General features: G+C 35.3%; 1 protein-coding gene across 1 annotated transcript in view; it reads right to left on the bottom strand.

Annotated features, from left to right (window-relative positions):
* LOC132553437 (uncharacterized) overlaps window positions 1–16516 on the bottom strand; it is a 58125-nt gene extending 41609 nt beyond the window's left edge. The window contains exons 1-2 of the mRNA XM_060217681.1: window positions 16323–16516; window positions 14766–14818 (exon numbers count right to left, since the gene is read on the bottom strand). Of these exons, the coding sequence (XP_060073664.1) occupies window positions 14766–14818; window positions 16323–16516 (247 nt within the window). The remainder of the gene's footprint in view (window positions 1–14765; window positions 14819–16322) is intronic.
* Between the last annotated feature and the right edge of the window lie 818 nt (window positions 16517–17334).

Below are 17334 nucleotides of genomic sequence, written 5' to 3' on the forward strand. Positions count from 1 at the left end.
CAGTGGAGGTATGGTAGGAAGCTATATCACTACAATTGTTAAATTAACCAGGAATGACTTTGCCTGGTATGGATTTCATTACACATTATCATAGTATAATCAGCAGCGAATTTTCAATATGTCCATTACATCTATTGTGCCTTCTAATCGAATTTCGTCTGCGTTTAATTTCCCATTCTGTGCTAATCCATAGAGAAAAATGACGGTATGATATTGTACAATGTTATGATGTGATTAACGCATACAATATTATGTAATTACCTGCTATACTTGGATTGTTTACACAGATAAAAACTTTTATCACCAGCAGTAACAAAAATCAAACAACCAAACAAACACTGATTTTGTTTGAAATGTTGATTCTTTTCATCTGGTGTTAAATTGTTAGAATAAAGAAAATAATTTTTTTGAAAGAATTGAAAAATGATGCAATTTAGGTAATTTAAGAAGAGATCCAAATGCCGTTTCATTTGTCTAATGCATGTTACAAGAAATAACAGCCTCTATTGATTGGCATATTCATTCCTAACAGTTTCCAGTTTTGAGACACATTCATCAATATGCAGTATGCATCTATTGTATGTAGAAAGCATGATTATTCTGAACTCTTCAACAATACACAAATTAAGCAGAAGAATTTGTGATAGACAGGTAACCCATTTCATATTTGAAATACGACAGGTAAACACATATTCACAGTAGTTGTTGTTATCGACCTATAGACATTTCACGAATATATTTAAGAATTCTGTTAATTTTTTGTTCATCTTTTGTTGAATTCGCCTTAATATGTAAATTGTTCAGGAATATCATACGCTTCGCAACTTGAATCAATAATGGATGTTTGTGTACAACAAAGGATTTTAAAATAAATAGTCAAGTCTGTCTTCAAAGGCATATATTTATTGTTAATACACGCCTCGAAAACCCAATGGTTTCGAGCCCAGATACTTATAGCAATTGAATCCCTTGGCGAAAGTCAGCTGCCTATATTGTCAATTTTCTCTCCTCCTTGGAATGAACTCGATAGAATTAGACAGAGACAATGGATATGCACGTTTTGAAGGGAACTAGAATATATATCAAAATAAATGAATGCTCCAGCTCCGATACAGACAAACAGCATGATTTGATTTTTTACCCTTTCAACAAGATCGGTGATCACCTTCAACTGTTTGGGTTTAGAACGTGATCGTATGTTGCTACGGGTTGAAAATGAGCCCTATTCTATCAAACGTTTGTGTGATATTGACTCGGCAAAACGTTACGTGATGGTTAAAATGGCTAACACTATAGAACCCTTCCCTCATAAAAATGTCTTCGATAGAAGATCAATTGTATTAAATACCATTACTTGAAAACCCTTTTAATGATGTTCTGTTAGATCAGCTTTGAAACTAAAACCATCCTGCCATGACATATCCCCCCTCTCTCCTTATTTAACACTCACGAGGACAAACAAACCAAACTGTTTGAATCGATAACAAACGTGGCAGTACACGAGACTATGTATAAATAAACTGCTGTCGATTCGGTCAATTTAAGAACCAATCAATTTAGTATAAATTTGTTTAATTTTGCCATCAGGTATGTGTCACTTTTTGAATTGTGTATTCGTTTTCTTAATTAACTCACGTTTTTAATTGATCCGATCGATTTTGTCAATCAACTTTCTTTACTTTTCTTTATCAGTGTCGTCATACTCATGTCATTATTCCAATCATATTGTCGTTTTCATTATGATCAATTCAACATTTTATGAAAGCGTGTTTACATTTGAAATTGAACTCGACCTACTATTTCAATAGCTGATAGATATATTGGGGGAAAACTTGACAGTGTACCCCAGTGTGGAAAATTTTACCAAATTATATCGATAGAAATATTTGCGTTTCCCTAATGAAATATTGATTTGAAATATACTTTATTAGATAAGAGATACCTGTGTGGGTATCAAATCGAAAAACAGTTTCTGTGGAAGAAAGAAAGGAGTACATCATTTACAAATTTACATCGTCATGTCAATGTTGTTTGCAAAAGAACAGGAAAGGTTTGTCGTCAAGATGATGTTCCACTTGGCCTCGTCACAGGGTCGATAATTACCCATTGTTTAATTACATATAGGCAGCGACTACAACACGCGAAGTAAATTTAGATATAAGCACTGGGCTTCTATGTAATTCTTTCATTTATAACGACCATAAATGTCATATCAAGTCCAAATCTGGCCAATCGCAAAGAAAATAGCGACGTGTTAACGGAATCATCATTCAAACAAAAAGTCGATAAAACTAGGACAAAGTATGAAGTAAAGAAATGATTACTTTTAAAAAAGCACAAAGTGTTCCGGAACATTAAGCGTATTCTTCTTCATCGAAGACAACCGCTATGTAAATACTGGTCAATACATAAGTAGTGCCGCATTTCCAAATGAGAACAATTTAACAACAACGGCACCAGCTGTCTAACTAACGCGCATCAAACAAGTCTAGCTTCTTATCGCAGATAGAAATGAAATATTTCTCTTTGGAATCATTAACTGACTGCACAACTTCCTTAACTTGCATTTGTTGCAACTCTGCGTTGTGAGTTTGTCTGTCAGCTATCGATATCTTGATTGAAAAAATCCCGTTGCTGGGAAAAAAACGTGGAAAATCAAATTAACTGCAAGATGCAAACACATTAGGATAGAGATGCAGGTATTTTGCTACCCAAAATTGGAAAATTTACATAGAACAATTTCTGGTACCATAATTATGTCGGTCACAGACCTTTCTAGATTTAGATGACATATAAGTTGTGCACGTTAATGAAATGCATTGTACATGTGGTTAAGACATGGTTGTTTTGCTCTGTTTTCAATATTCAATAGCTTCAAATTGGATAAGACATTTTGGTTGACACTTTCTCTAGGACCAAGATTACAAATAAAAAGTACACATCTATTTTGCGGAACCTGTAGTTGATGCTTCATCTTTTGGTGTAGACCGTAGTACCAGGCTGTGCAACAATAATCAAAATGACAAAATACAAGAGAATTACAGAGTGATTTCCTGGTGTCTAATGGAAGATCTCTGCATTGTCTGTATAAAAAAATGAAGTTTGGAATTAACTTTTTTCACTAAGTTTTCAACAGTACTTTCGCCTGTTAATCAGTTATCTATATCGATTCTGAGATGGCGCACATAATAGGGTGCGTAAGTTACGTCACATGACCTGCGAGATTTTACGATATTTTCGCACTTCCGGGTGAAACAATATACTTAAACAATACACAACAATGGCACTTTCGATTTCGTACTGGGCCAACTATAAGGAAGCAATCTCCTCTTCCAAGTCTTGAACTTAGAAAAAAAATCATTGGCTTGATATTCTTGGTACATACAAATTTGCACTAAAAACTCCATTCTTTGCTACTTATCTAAAAAGAAAGTTTAAATTGACTTGAAAGCATTATAATTCATAAATACCTGATTTCACTTTTACTGTCTGTACTTCAACATTATTCACACAGTCAGGAATATGGTAGCTGTGATCTAGTGTTGCTAATTCCTTTGTAACAGATTTGTCGCTGTTGAACATCACCTCACCATCCAATTAAACTTTTGGTCTTTTTCGTCTGTAGGAAAAATCAATTAAAGTGACATTTCCTTTTTTTTTAGTTTAATCTTGATTTAACGTGAGGGGCAATATTTACATAATTATCATATCGCTACAGTATAAGCCATAAGCGAAAAGGTAACAACAGGTTGTAAGCAACAGACAACTTTAAATACTGTATTTATCCTGTAATATGCTAAGGGGGCCAGTGTTTAATATTGGATCAATAATTGGGAGTGGGCTTATTACAGTGATATAGTTTATTTAGGACTTTGAATTTGAAATCTATTAAAAAGACATGGATAGGCTTATTATCAGGCATGGGCTTATTGCCGGATAAATACGGTATTTAAACCTCTCTTATGCATTTTCAATGGTTTTGATATATATTAACTGACTTATGCCATTACATAATGTCATGCACTCTCTTTCATGATGTTACAATGTGAAATGTTAGAAAAAACTAATTCAGGAAATTGATATTTTTTGTTAAATTTAAACACCCTTACACATGTATGGAGTGTAGTTATGTATATTTTCATAATTGTTATTTACTGTGAATTATCAAGAAATAATGAAGTTATTTTTCAATAATTAATTTTTAGTTGTTTGTACGAAAAATGCTAGACAATCCAAGGCTACGAAAAATAACACCAAATGGGGGTGAAATTATTTCAAGGCAGGTAGGTTGAATTTGCCAAAAAAATCCAGACTAGGATTCGAACCTAGAGCTCACTACACGAACAGTGTGTTCTGCTTTGAACTATCTGAATGAAGATGTATGCAAAAATTCAACATTTTTTTATTTATAGAATGGAGTATGGAGATCAAATTGCCAGAAAGTCAAATTTGAAATAATTACCAAAGCTGAACTAATTTTTGTTTTGTATATGCAAGTATGAAAAAGAAAAAAAAACAAACGAATTGCAAACCAATCATGAATGCGCTTCATTCAGTTTGCAAATCATTTTTCTTCTATAGTGGTATAAAAAAATTATTTGCTTTCAATGCTTAATTGTTTACCTTTTCTACCTAAACAAGTATTATATACCTTTGTGGGGTGGGTATTTCAGGGAAACAGCCAACGTCTTTACTAAAACAAAAAATTGTTGGCCCATTCTCTTTCTTTCCATCAAGGAAATGAAGCTACATATTCTGTCGTTGTAGATGTGTACCTCCCTGTCCGCACGTCTGAAGATGTATATATATCTCTTCAGAAGATGAACAACGTTTAACTTTATACAGTATTTAGGATTGATTTGGACACATAGCTTTGTGACTTTTAAACCTAGGTTTCACATTTTTCTCGCGCAAAATATGACAAAATGGTCACTAAAACCAGTATGAAGAACGCCATGCTGGGTTATTTTTAAGGAGAATTACATGAAATATGACTAATGGTAGTTGTGGAATTAGATATGATTCTGGTGAAATCCATTATAAGTTGTTTCACATTTAATTTATTTAAAATCTCGTTGTAGGTTCTATACAAAATGTTTCTATTCTGATGGACGCAGATATTGAAATCGCCCAAAATATGAGTTCCTCCTTGGGATCTATAAAATTTGTAATTTCATCAAAGTTTTTAAGAAATTTGACATCTTTCGGACTTCTATAACAAACACCGACAACAATTGGTTTAGTTTTAGGGAATTAAATTTTAATCCAAGCAGAATCAGTTGTATCATTTGATATGTCCTTTATTGTAAAACCAATATCATTTCGGATATAAACACATACATATCCGCCTTTTTTTTTATTGATGTCCCGTCACACCGTAGTATTGTTGTTTATGTGTATCTCGTGAACCGTGTCGTCCAGCAGGTTTCACTTACGGCTAGTACAACCGCACGTGTATTACGTGCGAGTGACCTCAATTAAGATATCTTCGGTAATAACGATCGTACATTTATATGGACAAAATGAAGGCCTCTTTTGTGGAATGCTCATTGGGTCCAGGGTGGGGATGAACGTCACCGCATTTCAATAAACATGTAAACAAGCGACAATTTTGATTTGTTTACCTTTTGCGTGAGCTGTAATCCGTGAAATCTTCGCTTCAGAATTTCAAATTGTCCTGACACAGAATTGACAGGAATACAGATTTTATGTCTTGTTTTTCATTTCTCTCGTTTGAGACACGAGTTTGATTATAGTTGTGGTCGATTTTTAGTGACCAAATGAATTTCAATTTTCAAGAATGCCTATCTAGAGTTTGTAGGTTTCGGGTTTGAAACAGGATATTACTTTTCTGTTAGTATTTCGTGCGCGTTTCCAGGGTATAAAATTCTCCTTTTAAGACGTAGGAGTGTCTGACTACCGGCTGGAGGTCCTGGCTAACGGTTACATGTTCTTCTTTTACGATCTGTGTATATCAAAATCATTAATACTGGGAACTTGTTTTCAAATCTTGCTTTTGTAAACAAAGTTTTATCAAGGAAAATTAACCGGAATTTGCATAATTTGACACTGGGATTTTCATGTTTACAACATTGTGTATGTTTATCATTGTTGTTTTAGGACGAAGCGCTATACACGAAATGCAGTGACCGAAAAAACTATATAAAGGAATACCTTGCTTCTACATATCAAATGTTAATGAGATTGTATTCCCACGGCGAAACAACAACAATAAAAAATAAAGGTACATGGTATGTTGATACCAAAACACGATAGTGAAAATAGAAAAACGATTGTATAAAGTTTTTAATAGTATACAATAGCCTTGGCTTAAAATATCGTATTACAGATTATCAAATCGTTAATACCTCACAAAATGTATTATCCAAGAGGGAATTTATGTCAGTGTTACCTAAAATAATAGCATCGTTTTCCAGACTATAAAAAAACTATAAAAATAAATAGATAAATGAACAGTATCCTTATTGAGCCATTTATTTCTTTGCTTGTTTATTATCCCGTCCGCAGAGTATACCTTACAGAACAACATGCAAGAGGCCCGTCATCTGATATTCAGAGCGATTCGGTTGAAGTGTCTTGCTTAAGGACACAATTAATTTAGCCCAGAACAATCCGTTTCTCGGCTTCTAGAAAACCACAAAGCCTAATTCAATACATCACAAAACTTTCTGATATAATTTCATAATAATGTCAAATGCATGTTAACCAAACCGTTGCATGCTGAATTAACGGCAATTTATAGAAATCTACTGTTTATTCTGACTATTATGGTACTGAAAATCTACTTCCAGCCGTTAAAATCGATATCATCTGAAGAAATGGATTTTTTCTTATAAAAAATCTATCACGCGAAGAACACCAATGAACGAACAAAGGAAGGTGTCATCTCTTTTTGTATGTAGGTGTTTAAGTCAGGTGTCGGGTGTTCGGTAACAATATATTATTTTTCCGATAGAGTCATCCTAAAAAATTATCAATCTATGTGATTCTTAATTAAACAGCTAGAACGATCTTTTATTGCCAAAGGTCACTAACTAAATCACGATCACAATACATCAAACGTCATCACTTCATGCATCATAACAATATCACAATATGACCACGTCATCAATTTTGCAAGCTCGTCATGCGTAACTGATAATGATAAAGTGCATGCAGTATAGCGCTACATTAGTGAGTGTCTATATGGTAGGCGATGGCGATTAAAATGACCGGGGAAAACGGGGGTTTTAAAGCGGATCGCCTTCACACCAGCTCGGTAGGATTATAAAATTTTCATTGCTGGAGTAAATTGGTGAACATATTTTTATGAGTTATATCAACTTTAAAAAAAAAAAAAAAAAAAACCTTGTGTAACCTGACTAATAACTGTATTTTTATGTCATATATTTCAATAAATCATTTATTTATTTTTGCGGGTTTTTTTTTCGTCGAGAGTACTGAATCTCAGGTGTAATTTAAAATATTACACTGTTCATTAAAACATGAATAACAACGATGGCATATTTGCGCTTTCTGTGCTAATGTTGTAGCGGTCACTGATATCACAACAGATGAATTTGCATCGCGAGAACACGCCGATATTTGAAAAGCGGGAGTAAAAAATTTAAACACGACAGATGGTGACTGTTTACGCATTGTTATTATTATATAATGCATAAAGTTTGCAGCCACATTATTTCATAGAATAATATTCCATGTGAAAATACGTACATCTTCAAAACATTAACACAAAGAATAAAACAATAATGAAATACTTATTTGACAAAAATTATTTTTCAATAATATTGAAATGGCTTAATATTGTATATTAATATATGTTAACATCAGTTTCTAATATCTATTTAAAAAGTGATAGCATCAGGATTTTTATATTTAAAAAATGATAGCATCAGGATTTGGAAAAGTAGTTTTTTTTATAGAGAGAATTAATTATTAAATTAACATCATTGATTTCGATTCCCAATAGCATCCAAACCAGAACTATCCGATCAGTCATTTGCCGCTCTATTTGTCATTGTGATGTTATCTTCCTTGTACGATCGACTATGGAGGGACAATGAGACACTAAGCACTGTAAACGAAACTGCGTAGCAGCGTTATAACAAATTGATATTTTGTTTGGTCCTTGTTTGTTGACTGTAGACTACACTTTCCCTTGCATGCTGGCTGAGCATTTCACACTTTGTCTCTATCAGTGATATGAAATCCGGTGGCTATAATTCAAAGTTCCCCAATACTGAGGTCGCAGGTCTGTTATTTTCCATAATCCTGAACCAATCAAGGTCCAAAGAAGTCTGAGGTCTTTTTTTTTCAAACACCGGGTCTAAACGTAAAAACTGTGGCAATCATCCGGTTCTGGTCAGTTTACGATAGGTGATTGGATGGCGCAGACGTTATTCATTTGGCTTTCATCCAGAGAACCGGAGTTCGATTTTGCGATTAGGCAGGAAAATGTAAGGTGTTTATCTTGTACGGCTTCGCAGGTTTTTTCTCCCGAGGGTCAGACACACTACACGTCTCATCACACTCGCTACCAAATTTTGTTTTCGTTTTTTAATTTGAGTTGACGCTGTGGCATATTTTATACCTGTGTGTTAACGCTATGATATACTTAGTACTTGTGTGTTAACGCTACGATATACTTTGTACTTGTGTGTTAACGCTATGATATACTTAGTACCTGTGTATAAACGCTATGATATATTAAGCACCTGTGTGTTAACGCTATGATATGTTAAGTACCTGTGTGTTAACGCTATGATATATTTAGTGCCTGTGTGTTAACGCTACGATATATTTAGTACCTGTGTGTTAACGCTATGGTATATTTCGTACCTGTGTGTTAACGCTATGATATATTTAGTACCTGTGTGTTAACGCTATGATATATTAAGCACCTGTGTGTAAACGCTATGATATATTTAGTGCCTGTGTGTTAACGCTATGATATATCTAGTACCTGTGTGTAAACGCTATGATATATTTAGTGCCTGTGTGTTAACGCTATGATATATTTAGTGCCTGTGTGTAAACGCTATGATATATTTAGTGCCTTTGTGTTAACGCTATGATATATTTATTGTCCGTGTGTTAACGCTATGATATATTTAGTGCCTGTGTGTTAACGATATGACATATTTATTACCTGTGTGTAAACACTATGATATACTTTGTACTTGTGTGTTAACGCTATGATATATTTCGTGCCTGCGTGTTAACGCTATGATATATTAAGTACCTGTGTGTTAACGCTATGACATATTTAGTACCTGTGTGTTAACGCTATGATATATTTAGTACCTGTGTGTTAACGCTATGATATATATATGATATATCTAGTACCTGTGTGTTAACGCTATGATATATATATTATGATATATTTAGTGCCTGTGTGTTAACGCTATGATATATTTAGTACCTTTGTGTAAACGGTATGATATATTTAGTGCCTGCGTGTTAACGCTATGATATATTTAGTACCTGTGTGTTAAAGCTATGATATATTTAGTGCCTGTGTGTTAACGCTATGATATATTTAGTACCTGTGTGTAAACGCTATGATATATTTTGTGCCTGTGTGTTAACGCTATGATATATTTAGTACCTGTGTGTTAGTGCCTGTGTGTTAACGCTATGATATATATGCCTGTGTGTTTATGATATATTTACCTGTGTGTTAACGCTATGATATATTTAGTGCCTGTGTTTTAACGCTATGATATATTTAGTGCCTGTGTGTTAACGCTATGATATATATTGAGTGCCTGTGTGTTAACGCTATGATATATTTATTACCAGTGTGTTAACGCTATGATATATTTAGTGCCTGTGTGTGCCTGTGTGTGTAACGCTATATTTAGTGCCTGTGTGTTAACGCTATGATATATCTATTGCCCGTGTGTTAACGCTATGATATATTTAGTACCTGTGTGTTAACGCTATGATATATTAAGAACCTGTGTGTTAACGCTATGATATATTTAGTACCTGTGTGTGTATATAACACTATGATATATATGTTAGTACCTGTGTGTTAACGCTATGATATATACTGTGTGTTAATGCCTGTGTGTTAACGCTATGATATATTTAGTGCCTGTGTGTTAACGCTATGATATATATTTAGTGCCTGTGTGTTAACGCTATGATATATTTAGTGCCTGTGTGTTAACGCTATGATATATTTAGTGCCTGTGTGTTAACGCTATGATATATTTATTACCCTTGTTTTAACAATATGATATATTTAGTGCCTGTGTGTAAACGCTATGATATATCTATTGCCCGTGTGTTAACGCTATGATATATTTAGTGCCTGTGTGTTAACGCTATGATGTATTTAGTGCCTGTGAGTTAACGATATGACATATTTATTACCTGTGTGTAAACACTATGATATATTTAGTACCTGTGTGTTAACGCTATGATATACTTTGTACTTGTGTGTTAACGCTATGATATATTTAGTACCTGTGTGTTAACGCTATGATATATTAAGCACCTGTGTGTTAACGCTATGATATATTAAGTACCTGTGTGTTAATGCTATGATATATTAAGTGCCTGTGTGTTAACGTTATGATATATTAAGTACCTGTGTGTTAACGCTATGATATATTTATTACCTGTGTGTTAACACTATGATATATTTCGTACCTGTATGTTAACGCTATGATATATTTAGTACCTGTGTGTTAAAGCTATGATATATTTAGTGCCTGTGTGTTAACGCTATGATATATTAAGCACCTGTGTGTTAACGCTATGATATATTAAGTACCTGTGTGTTAATGCTATGATATATTAAGTGCCTGTGTGTTAACGCTATGATATATTCAGTGCCCGTGTGTTAACGCTATGATATATTTCGTGCCTGTGTGTTAACGCTATGATATATTTAGTGCCTGTGTGTTAACGCTATGATATATTTAGTGCCTGTGTGTTAACGCTATGATATATATTTATTACCCTGTGTTTTAACAATATGATATATTTAGTGCCTGTGTGTTAACGCTATGATATATGATATTTGCCTGTGTGTTAACGCTATGATATATTTAGTGCCTGTGTGTTAACGCTATGATATATTTAGTGCCTGTGTGTTTATGACATATTTATTACCTGTGTGTGTAAACACTATGATATATTTAGTACCTGTGTGTTAACGCTATGATATACTTTGTACTTGTGTGTTAACGCTATGATATATTTAGTACCTGTGTGTTAACGCTATGATATACTTTGTAATTGTGTGTTAACGCTATGATATATTTAGTGCCTGTGTGTAAACGCTATGATATATTTAGTGCCTGTGTGTTAACGCTATGATATATTTAGTACCTGTGTGTTAACGCTATGATATATTAAGCACCTGTGTGTAAACGCTATGATATATTTAGTGCCTGTGTGTTAACGCTATGAAATATTTAGTGCCTGTGTGTTAACACTATGATATATTTAGTGCCTGTGTGTAAACGCTATGATATATTTAGTGCCTGTGTGTTAACGCTATGATATATTTAGTGCCTGTGTGTTAACGCTATGATATATTTAGTGCCTGTGTGTTAACGCTATGATATATTTAGTACCTGTGTGTTAACGCTATGATATATTTAGTACCTTTGTGTAAACGGTATGATATATTTAGTGCCTGCGTGTTAACGCTATGATATACTAAGTACCTGTGTGTTAACGCTATGATATTTTAAGTACCTGTGTGTTAACGCTATGATATATTTAGTACCTGTGTGTAAACGCTATGATATATTTTGTGCCTGTGTGTTAACGCTATGATATATTTAGTACCTGTGTGTAAACGCTATGATATATTTTGTGCCTGTGTGTTAACGCTATGATATATTTATTACCTGTGTGTTAACGCTATGATATATTTAGTGCCTGTGTTTTAACGCTATGATATATTTAGTGCCTGTGTGTTAACGCTATGATATATTTAGTGCCTGTGTGTTAACGCTATGATATATTTATTACCCTTGTTTTAACAATATGATATATTTAGTGCCTGTGTGTTAACGCTATGATATATCTATTGCCCGTGTGTTAACGCTATGATATATTTAGTGCCTGTGTGTTAACGCTATGATGTATTTAGTGCCTGTGAGTTAACGATATGACATATTTATTACCTGTGTGTAAACACTATGATATATTTAGTACCTGTGTGTTAACGCTATGATATATTTGTACTGTGTGTTAACGCTATGATATATTTCGTGCCTGCGTGTTAACACTATGATATATTTAGTGCCTGTGTGTTAACGTTATGATATATTTATTGTTAACGCTATGATATATTAAGTACATGTGTGTTAACGCTATGATATATTTAGTGCCTGTGTGTTAACGCTATGATATATTCAGTGCCTGTGTGTTAACGCTATGATATTTTTAGTACCTGTGTGTTAACGCTATGATATATTAAGCACCTGTGTGTTAACGCTATGATATATTAAGTACCTGTGTGTTAACGCTATGATATTTTAAGTACCTGTGTGTTAACGCTATGATATATTTAGTGCCTGTGTGTTAACGCTATGATATATTTGGTGCCTGTGTGTTAACGCTATGATATATTTAGTACCTGTGCGTTAACGCTATGATATATTAAGCACCTGTGTGTTAACGCTATGATATATTAAGTACCTGTGTGTTAACGCTATGATATATTAAGTGCCTGTGTGTTAACGCTATGATATATTTAGTGTCTGTGTGTTAACGCTATGACATATTTAATACCTGTGTGTTAACGCTATGATATATTAAGTGCCTGTGTGTTAACGCTATGATATATTAAGTACATGTGTGTTAACGCTATGATATATTTAGTGCCTGTGTGTTAACGCTATGATATATTTAGTGCCTGTGTGTTAACGCTATGATATATTTGGTGCCTGTGTGTTAACGCTATGATATATTTAGTGCCTCTGTGTTAACGCTATGATATATTTAGTACCTGTGTGTTAACGCTATGATATATTTAGTACCTGTGTGTTAACTATATGACATATTAAGTACCTGTGTGTTAACGCTATGATATATTTAGTGCCTGTGTGTTAACGCTGTGATATATTTAGTACCTGTGTGTTAACTATATGACATATTAAGTACCTGTGTGTTAACGCTATGATATATTTAGTGCCTGTGTGTTAACGCTGTGATATATTAAGTGCCTGTGTGTTAACGCTATGACATAGTAAGTGCCTGTGTGTTAACTATATGACATATTTAGTACCTGTGTGTTAACTATATGACATATTTAGTACATGTGTGTTAACTATATGACATATTAAGTGCCTGTGTGTTAACGCAGTGGTATATTTTATTCATCCGTGTTGTGACGCTATTGGGTATTTCGAACCTGTTTGTTGACGTTCCTTTGTATCAATTTAGTACAATGTAACTTATAGTTTTATTATTAGAATCCTGGTGATATGCAACACATCCTCTCAATATAACGCTGGAAATTAAGTATTCTGTAGGATAATGTATAACCTGTGTATCTCTTATGATAACCGACGAACTAATTTATTTCCAAGATTTTTGAGCATGCGCGAATCGGAACATCATGCAACACCATTTCACGTGTCACACCGCATAGTAAAGAGTTAGTTAATTTGAAGGTTAAACAAATGGAAAGTAGCATGTTCTTTAAGATGTCTCTAGTCAACTCAACGAGTGATTAATCTTTGTTGGGTTATTGGTGCAACATAATATTGTTATATATGGAATCAAAGTGACCCCTATGTGGCAAAATTTCTTTTGGTGTATCAACAAAATCAATTTCCTTTTCCTTACAGAGCTTAAAGAAGCGTTAGTTTTGTAGTGAAAGTGAAGGAACATAGAAAGCAGTGTTTTAGGTCCTTGCAACTGCCAAAGAATTTGATCTCAAAACTTGATAATCAATTCATGCATATGAATTTGAATGTCCTCTTGAAAGCAAAGACTCTCCAGATACTTTAAATATCTTACAAATAGGAAACGCCCAAAATAAAAGCTGATACATGCTCAGATACAACGAGCTAAGAGTTCTAACAAATGAATATATCCTGTCCTACTAATGGATGGGAATTTAGTTCAAACGAAAGTGACAAAGAACCCCGTTTGTGGGTAATAGGTTTGCTTTGTTGTCAACTATTCAACATTTACATGGCATCAACATATTGGACTTAGTGCTCGACTGCAGGAGGCCAATATCAAAACACAATTACATTAAAATGCTATGTGAAGAGAACCTCGGAGACTTTTCAATTGAATTTATTTCAATTTATAAATCTGAACAAGTTTCATCATTGAGAGCTTGGCTATTCATAGCCAGATTATTTTTACAGTTTGGCACTTGCCCCAATTTTCATTCTATAGAGAATTCGGTTTGAATAACCCTTGGACAATATCAGTATTGTTGATGATACGAGAGAGATCATTGTCATAAGGACTGTCGAATATTGGACCAAAGCACTCAATTGCGATGGATTAATTCAAAAACGAATATTCCCAGATATAACACATTCTGAATATATATTTTTTATGAAATTAGGCTTATGTCCTTCGAGTGACTTAGTTTCCATCCACACCGACGAATGAAATTGCTTGTGTTCCGAATCGCCATGACAACAAAGTTCATCTCAACAGGTAATGTCCGTGGGTGATGAGGCCATTGAGGGGCACAATCTCAGGGTATGATTTTATGATACAGAATGGACAGCATAGCATGACAATCCTACCGCTCACAGTGCTACGGCAGTACGAAGGTCTAACTGCTAATATCAAGCTCAACCTGTAATTATTAGCAAATAATGACAGGTATTAATATCCCAAAACATGTTCATTTTTCATTACAAATATTCAATATTTCAATGCAATCTGATGTCAGTTCCAACGCCAGTATGTTACCATATTTATAGTAAACGAAAAGGGGTAAGCATACAACAGCGATAGGAAGAAAATAAGGTTTGTCCTGAATGTGAAGAAAACAAATATGGCCATGTCTGATGTTCAAATAAGTTGTGAAGGTTCTAAAACGTAAAAGAAACAAAACGAAAATTCAAACTTAGATTTAATCAAACTAGGACAAATTATGATCAAAAGAAAAATTTACACGGAAAAATCTGAAAAAAAAGTAATGAAAAAATTAGACCGAGTGTTCTCCAAGGGTAGGGGCGTCGTTTGCTTTATCAGCGACACCCACCATGTAAATGTTGGTCCATCCAAGTAAAAGATGTCACGTTCTCAAATCTGAACAAGGTTCACAAAAACGGAACCAACAGATCAATTAACGTGCATCAAACACGTCACGTCTCATATTCGACAAAGAAATAGAATTTATGTTTATGCGATCGCTATGACGACTGCAGAACTGTCCTAATTTTCATCAACCTCCATCATTTGAAACCCTGTGTTATGAGTTTGTTTGTGAGTTGATGACATATTACAGGGAACACATTGACATTGAAAACAGGACTATAAATATGGAATCAGCTATGCAATGAAAACACCAAACAAAAATCTAGCACTACAGCAGATATAGCAATTGGTACGGAACAGGGCAATGTGTAATATTCATGTACTTTCGTTACGTCGCATGTTTAAAAGGTAAATATGTAACAATGATAAAACGAATTTACGAAATGCCTTATTCGAAAAATACTGATTTCGAAACTTTGTTATGGATATTCAAATATAATTTATCAATGCCGGATTAAAAACACTCTTTCGAAATCAAAGGTTCCTCATTTCGACCAATATATTAATGTCATTATCATCACCGCCACCAAAACAAACACCATCATCACCACCATCCCCATCATCACTACAACCATCACCACAACAACAATCACCACCACCACCACCACCACCACCAAAACCACAACAACTACCACCACCATCACCACCACAACCATCACCACCATCACCACTCCCACCACTACCATCACCACAACCATCACCACAAACATAACAACCACCTTAACACCACAAAAAACACCATCACTACCACCACCAAAACTTATACCATCACCACAACCATCACCACCACTACCATCACCGCAACCATTACCACCATCACCATCAAAACCATCACCGCAACCATCGCCACAACAATTACCACAACAACCATCACAACCACCACCACCACCACCACCAGCACAACCACCACAACCACCACAACCTTCACCACCACCAACCACAAAAACCACCATTACCATAACAACCGCCATCACCATCATTACCACCTTCACAACAACTATCACCTTCACCACAACCACCAACAATACAAAACCAACCTCCAAACCACCATCATCACCACCACCACCAAAACGAACACCATCACCACAACCATCATCAACACAACCACAACACCCACCAAAACCAACATCGTCACCACAACCACAACAACAACCACCAAAACCATCAAAACCACAACCACAACCATCACCATCACAACCATCACCACCACAACCATCACCATCACAACCATCACCATCAGCACCACCAAAACCACCACCACCACAACAACAACCACCGCAACCATCACCACCACCACCACCATCATCATCATCACCACCATCACCATCATCACCAACACCACCATCATCACCAACACAACCATCACCACCACAACCACCACCCTCACCACCACAACCATCACCACCACAACCACCACCATCACAACAACCACCACCATCACCAAAAATATCACCAACACCATCACCACCACCACAACCACCACCATCACCACCACAGTCATCACCACCACAACCACCACCATCACAACAACCACCGCCATCACCACAAACATCACCACCACCACCACCACAAAAACCACCATTACCACCTTCCCCACAACCATCACCATCACCACCATCACAACCACCACAACCATAACCACCACCATCACACCACCACAATCAGCACCATCACCAAAACCACCACCACCATCACCACCACCATTACCACCACCACAACCATTACCACAACCACCACCACCACAATCATCACCACAACCACCACCGCCGCCACTACCACCACCACAACCATCATGACAATTATCACCACAGCAATCACCACCACCACTTCCACCACCACAACCATCCCACCACCACAACCATCACCACCACCGCTATCACAACTATCACCACCACCATCACCACCATAATTACACCACCATCACTACAACCATCACCAAAACCATCACCACCACAATTACACCACCATAACCACCACCACCACCATCACCACCACAATTACACCATCACAACCATCACCACAACCATCACCACAACTATCACCACCACC

The sequence above is a fragment of the Ylistrum balloti genome, unplaced genomic scaffold (assembly GCF_031769215.1).
Source record: "Ylistrum balloti isolate Yb309-2 unplaced genomic scaffold, AGI_CSIRO_Ybal_v1 Utg370328, whole genome shotgun sequence".
NCBI classification, from domain to species: Eukaryota; Metazoa; Mollusca; class Bivalvia; order Pectinida; family Pectinidae; genus Ylistrum; species Ylistrum balloti.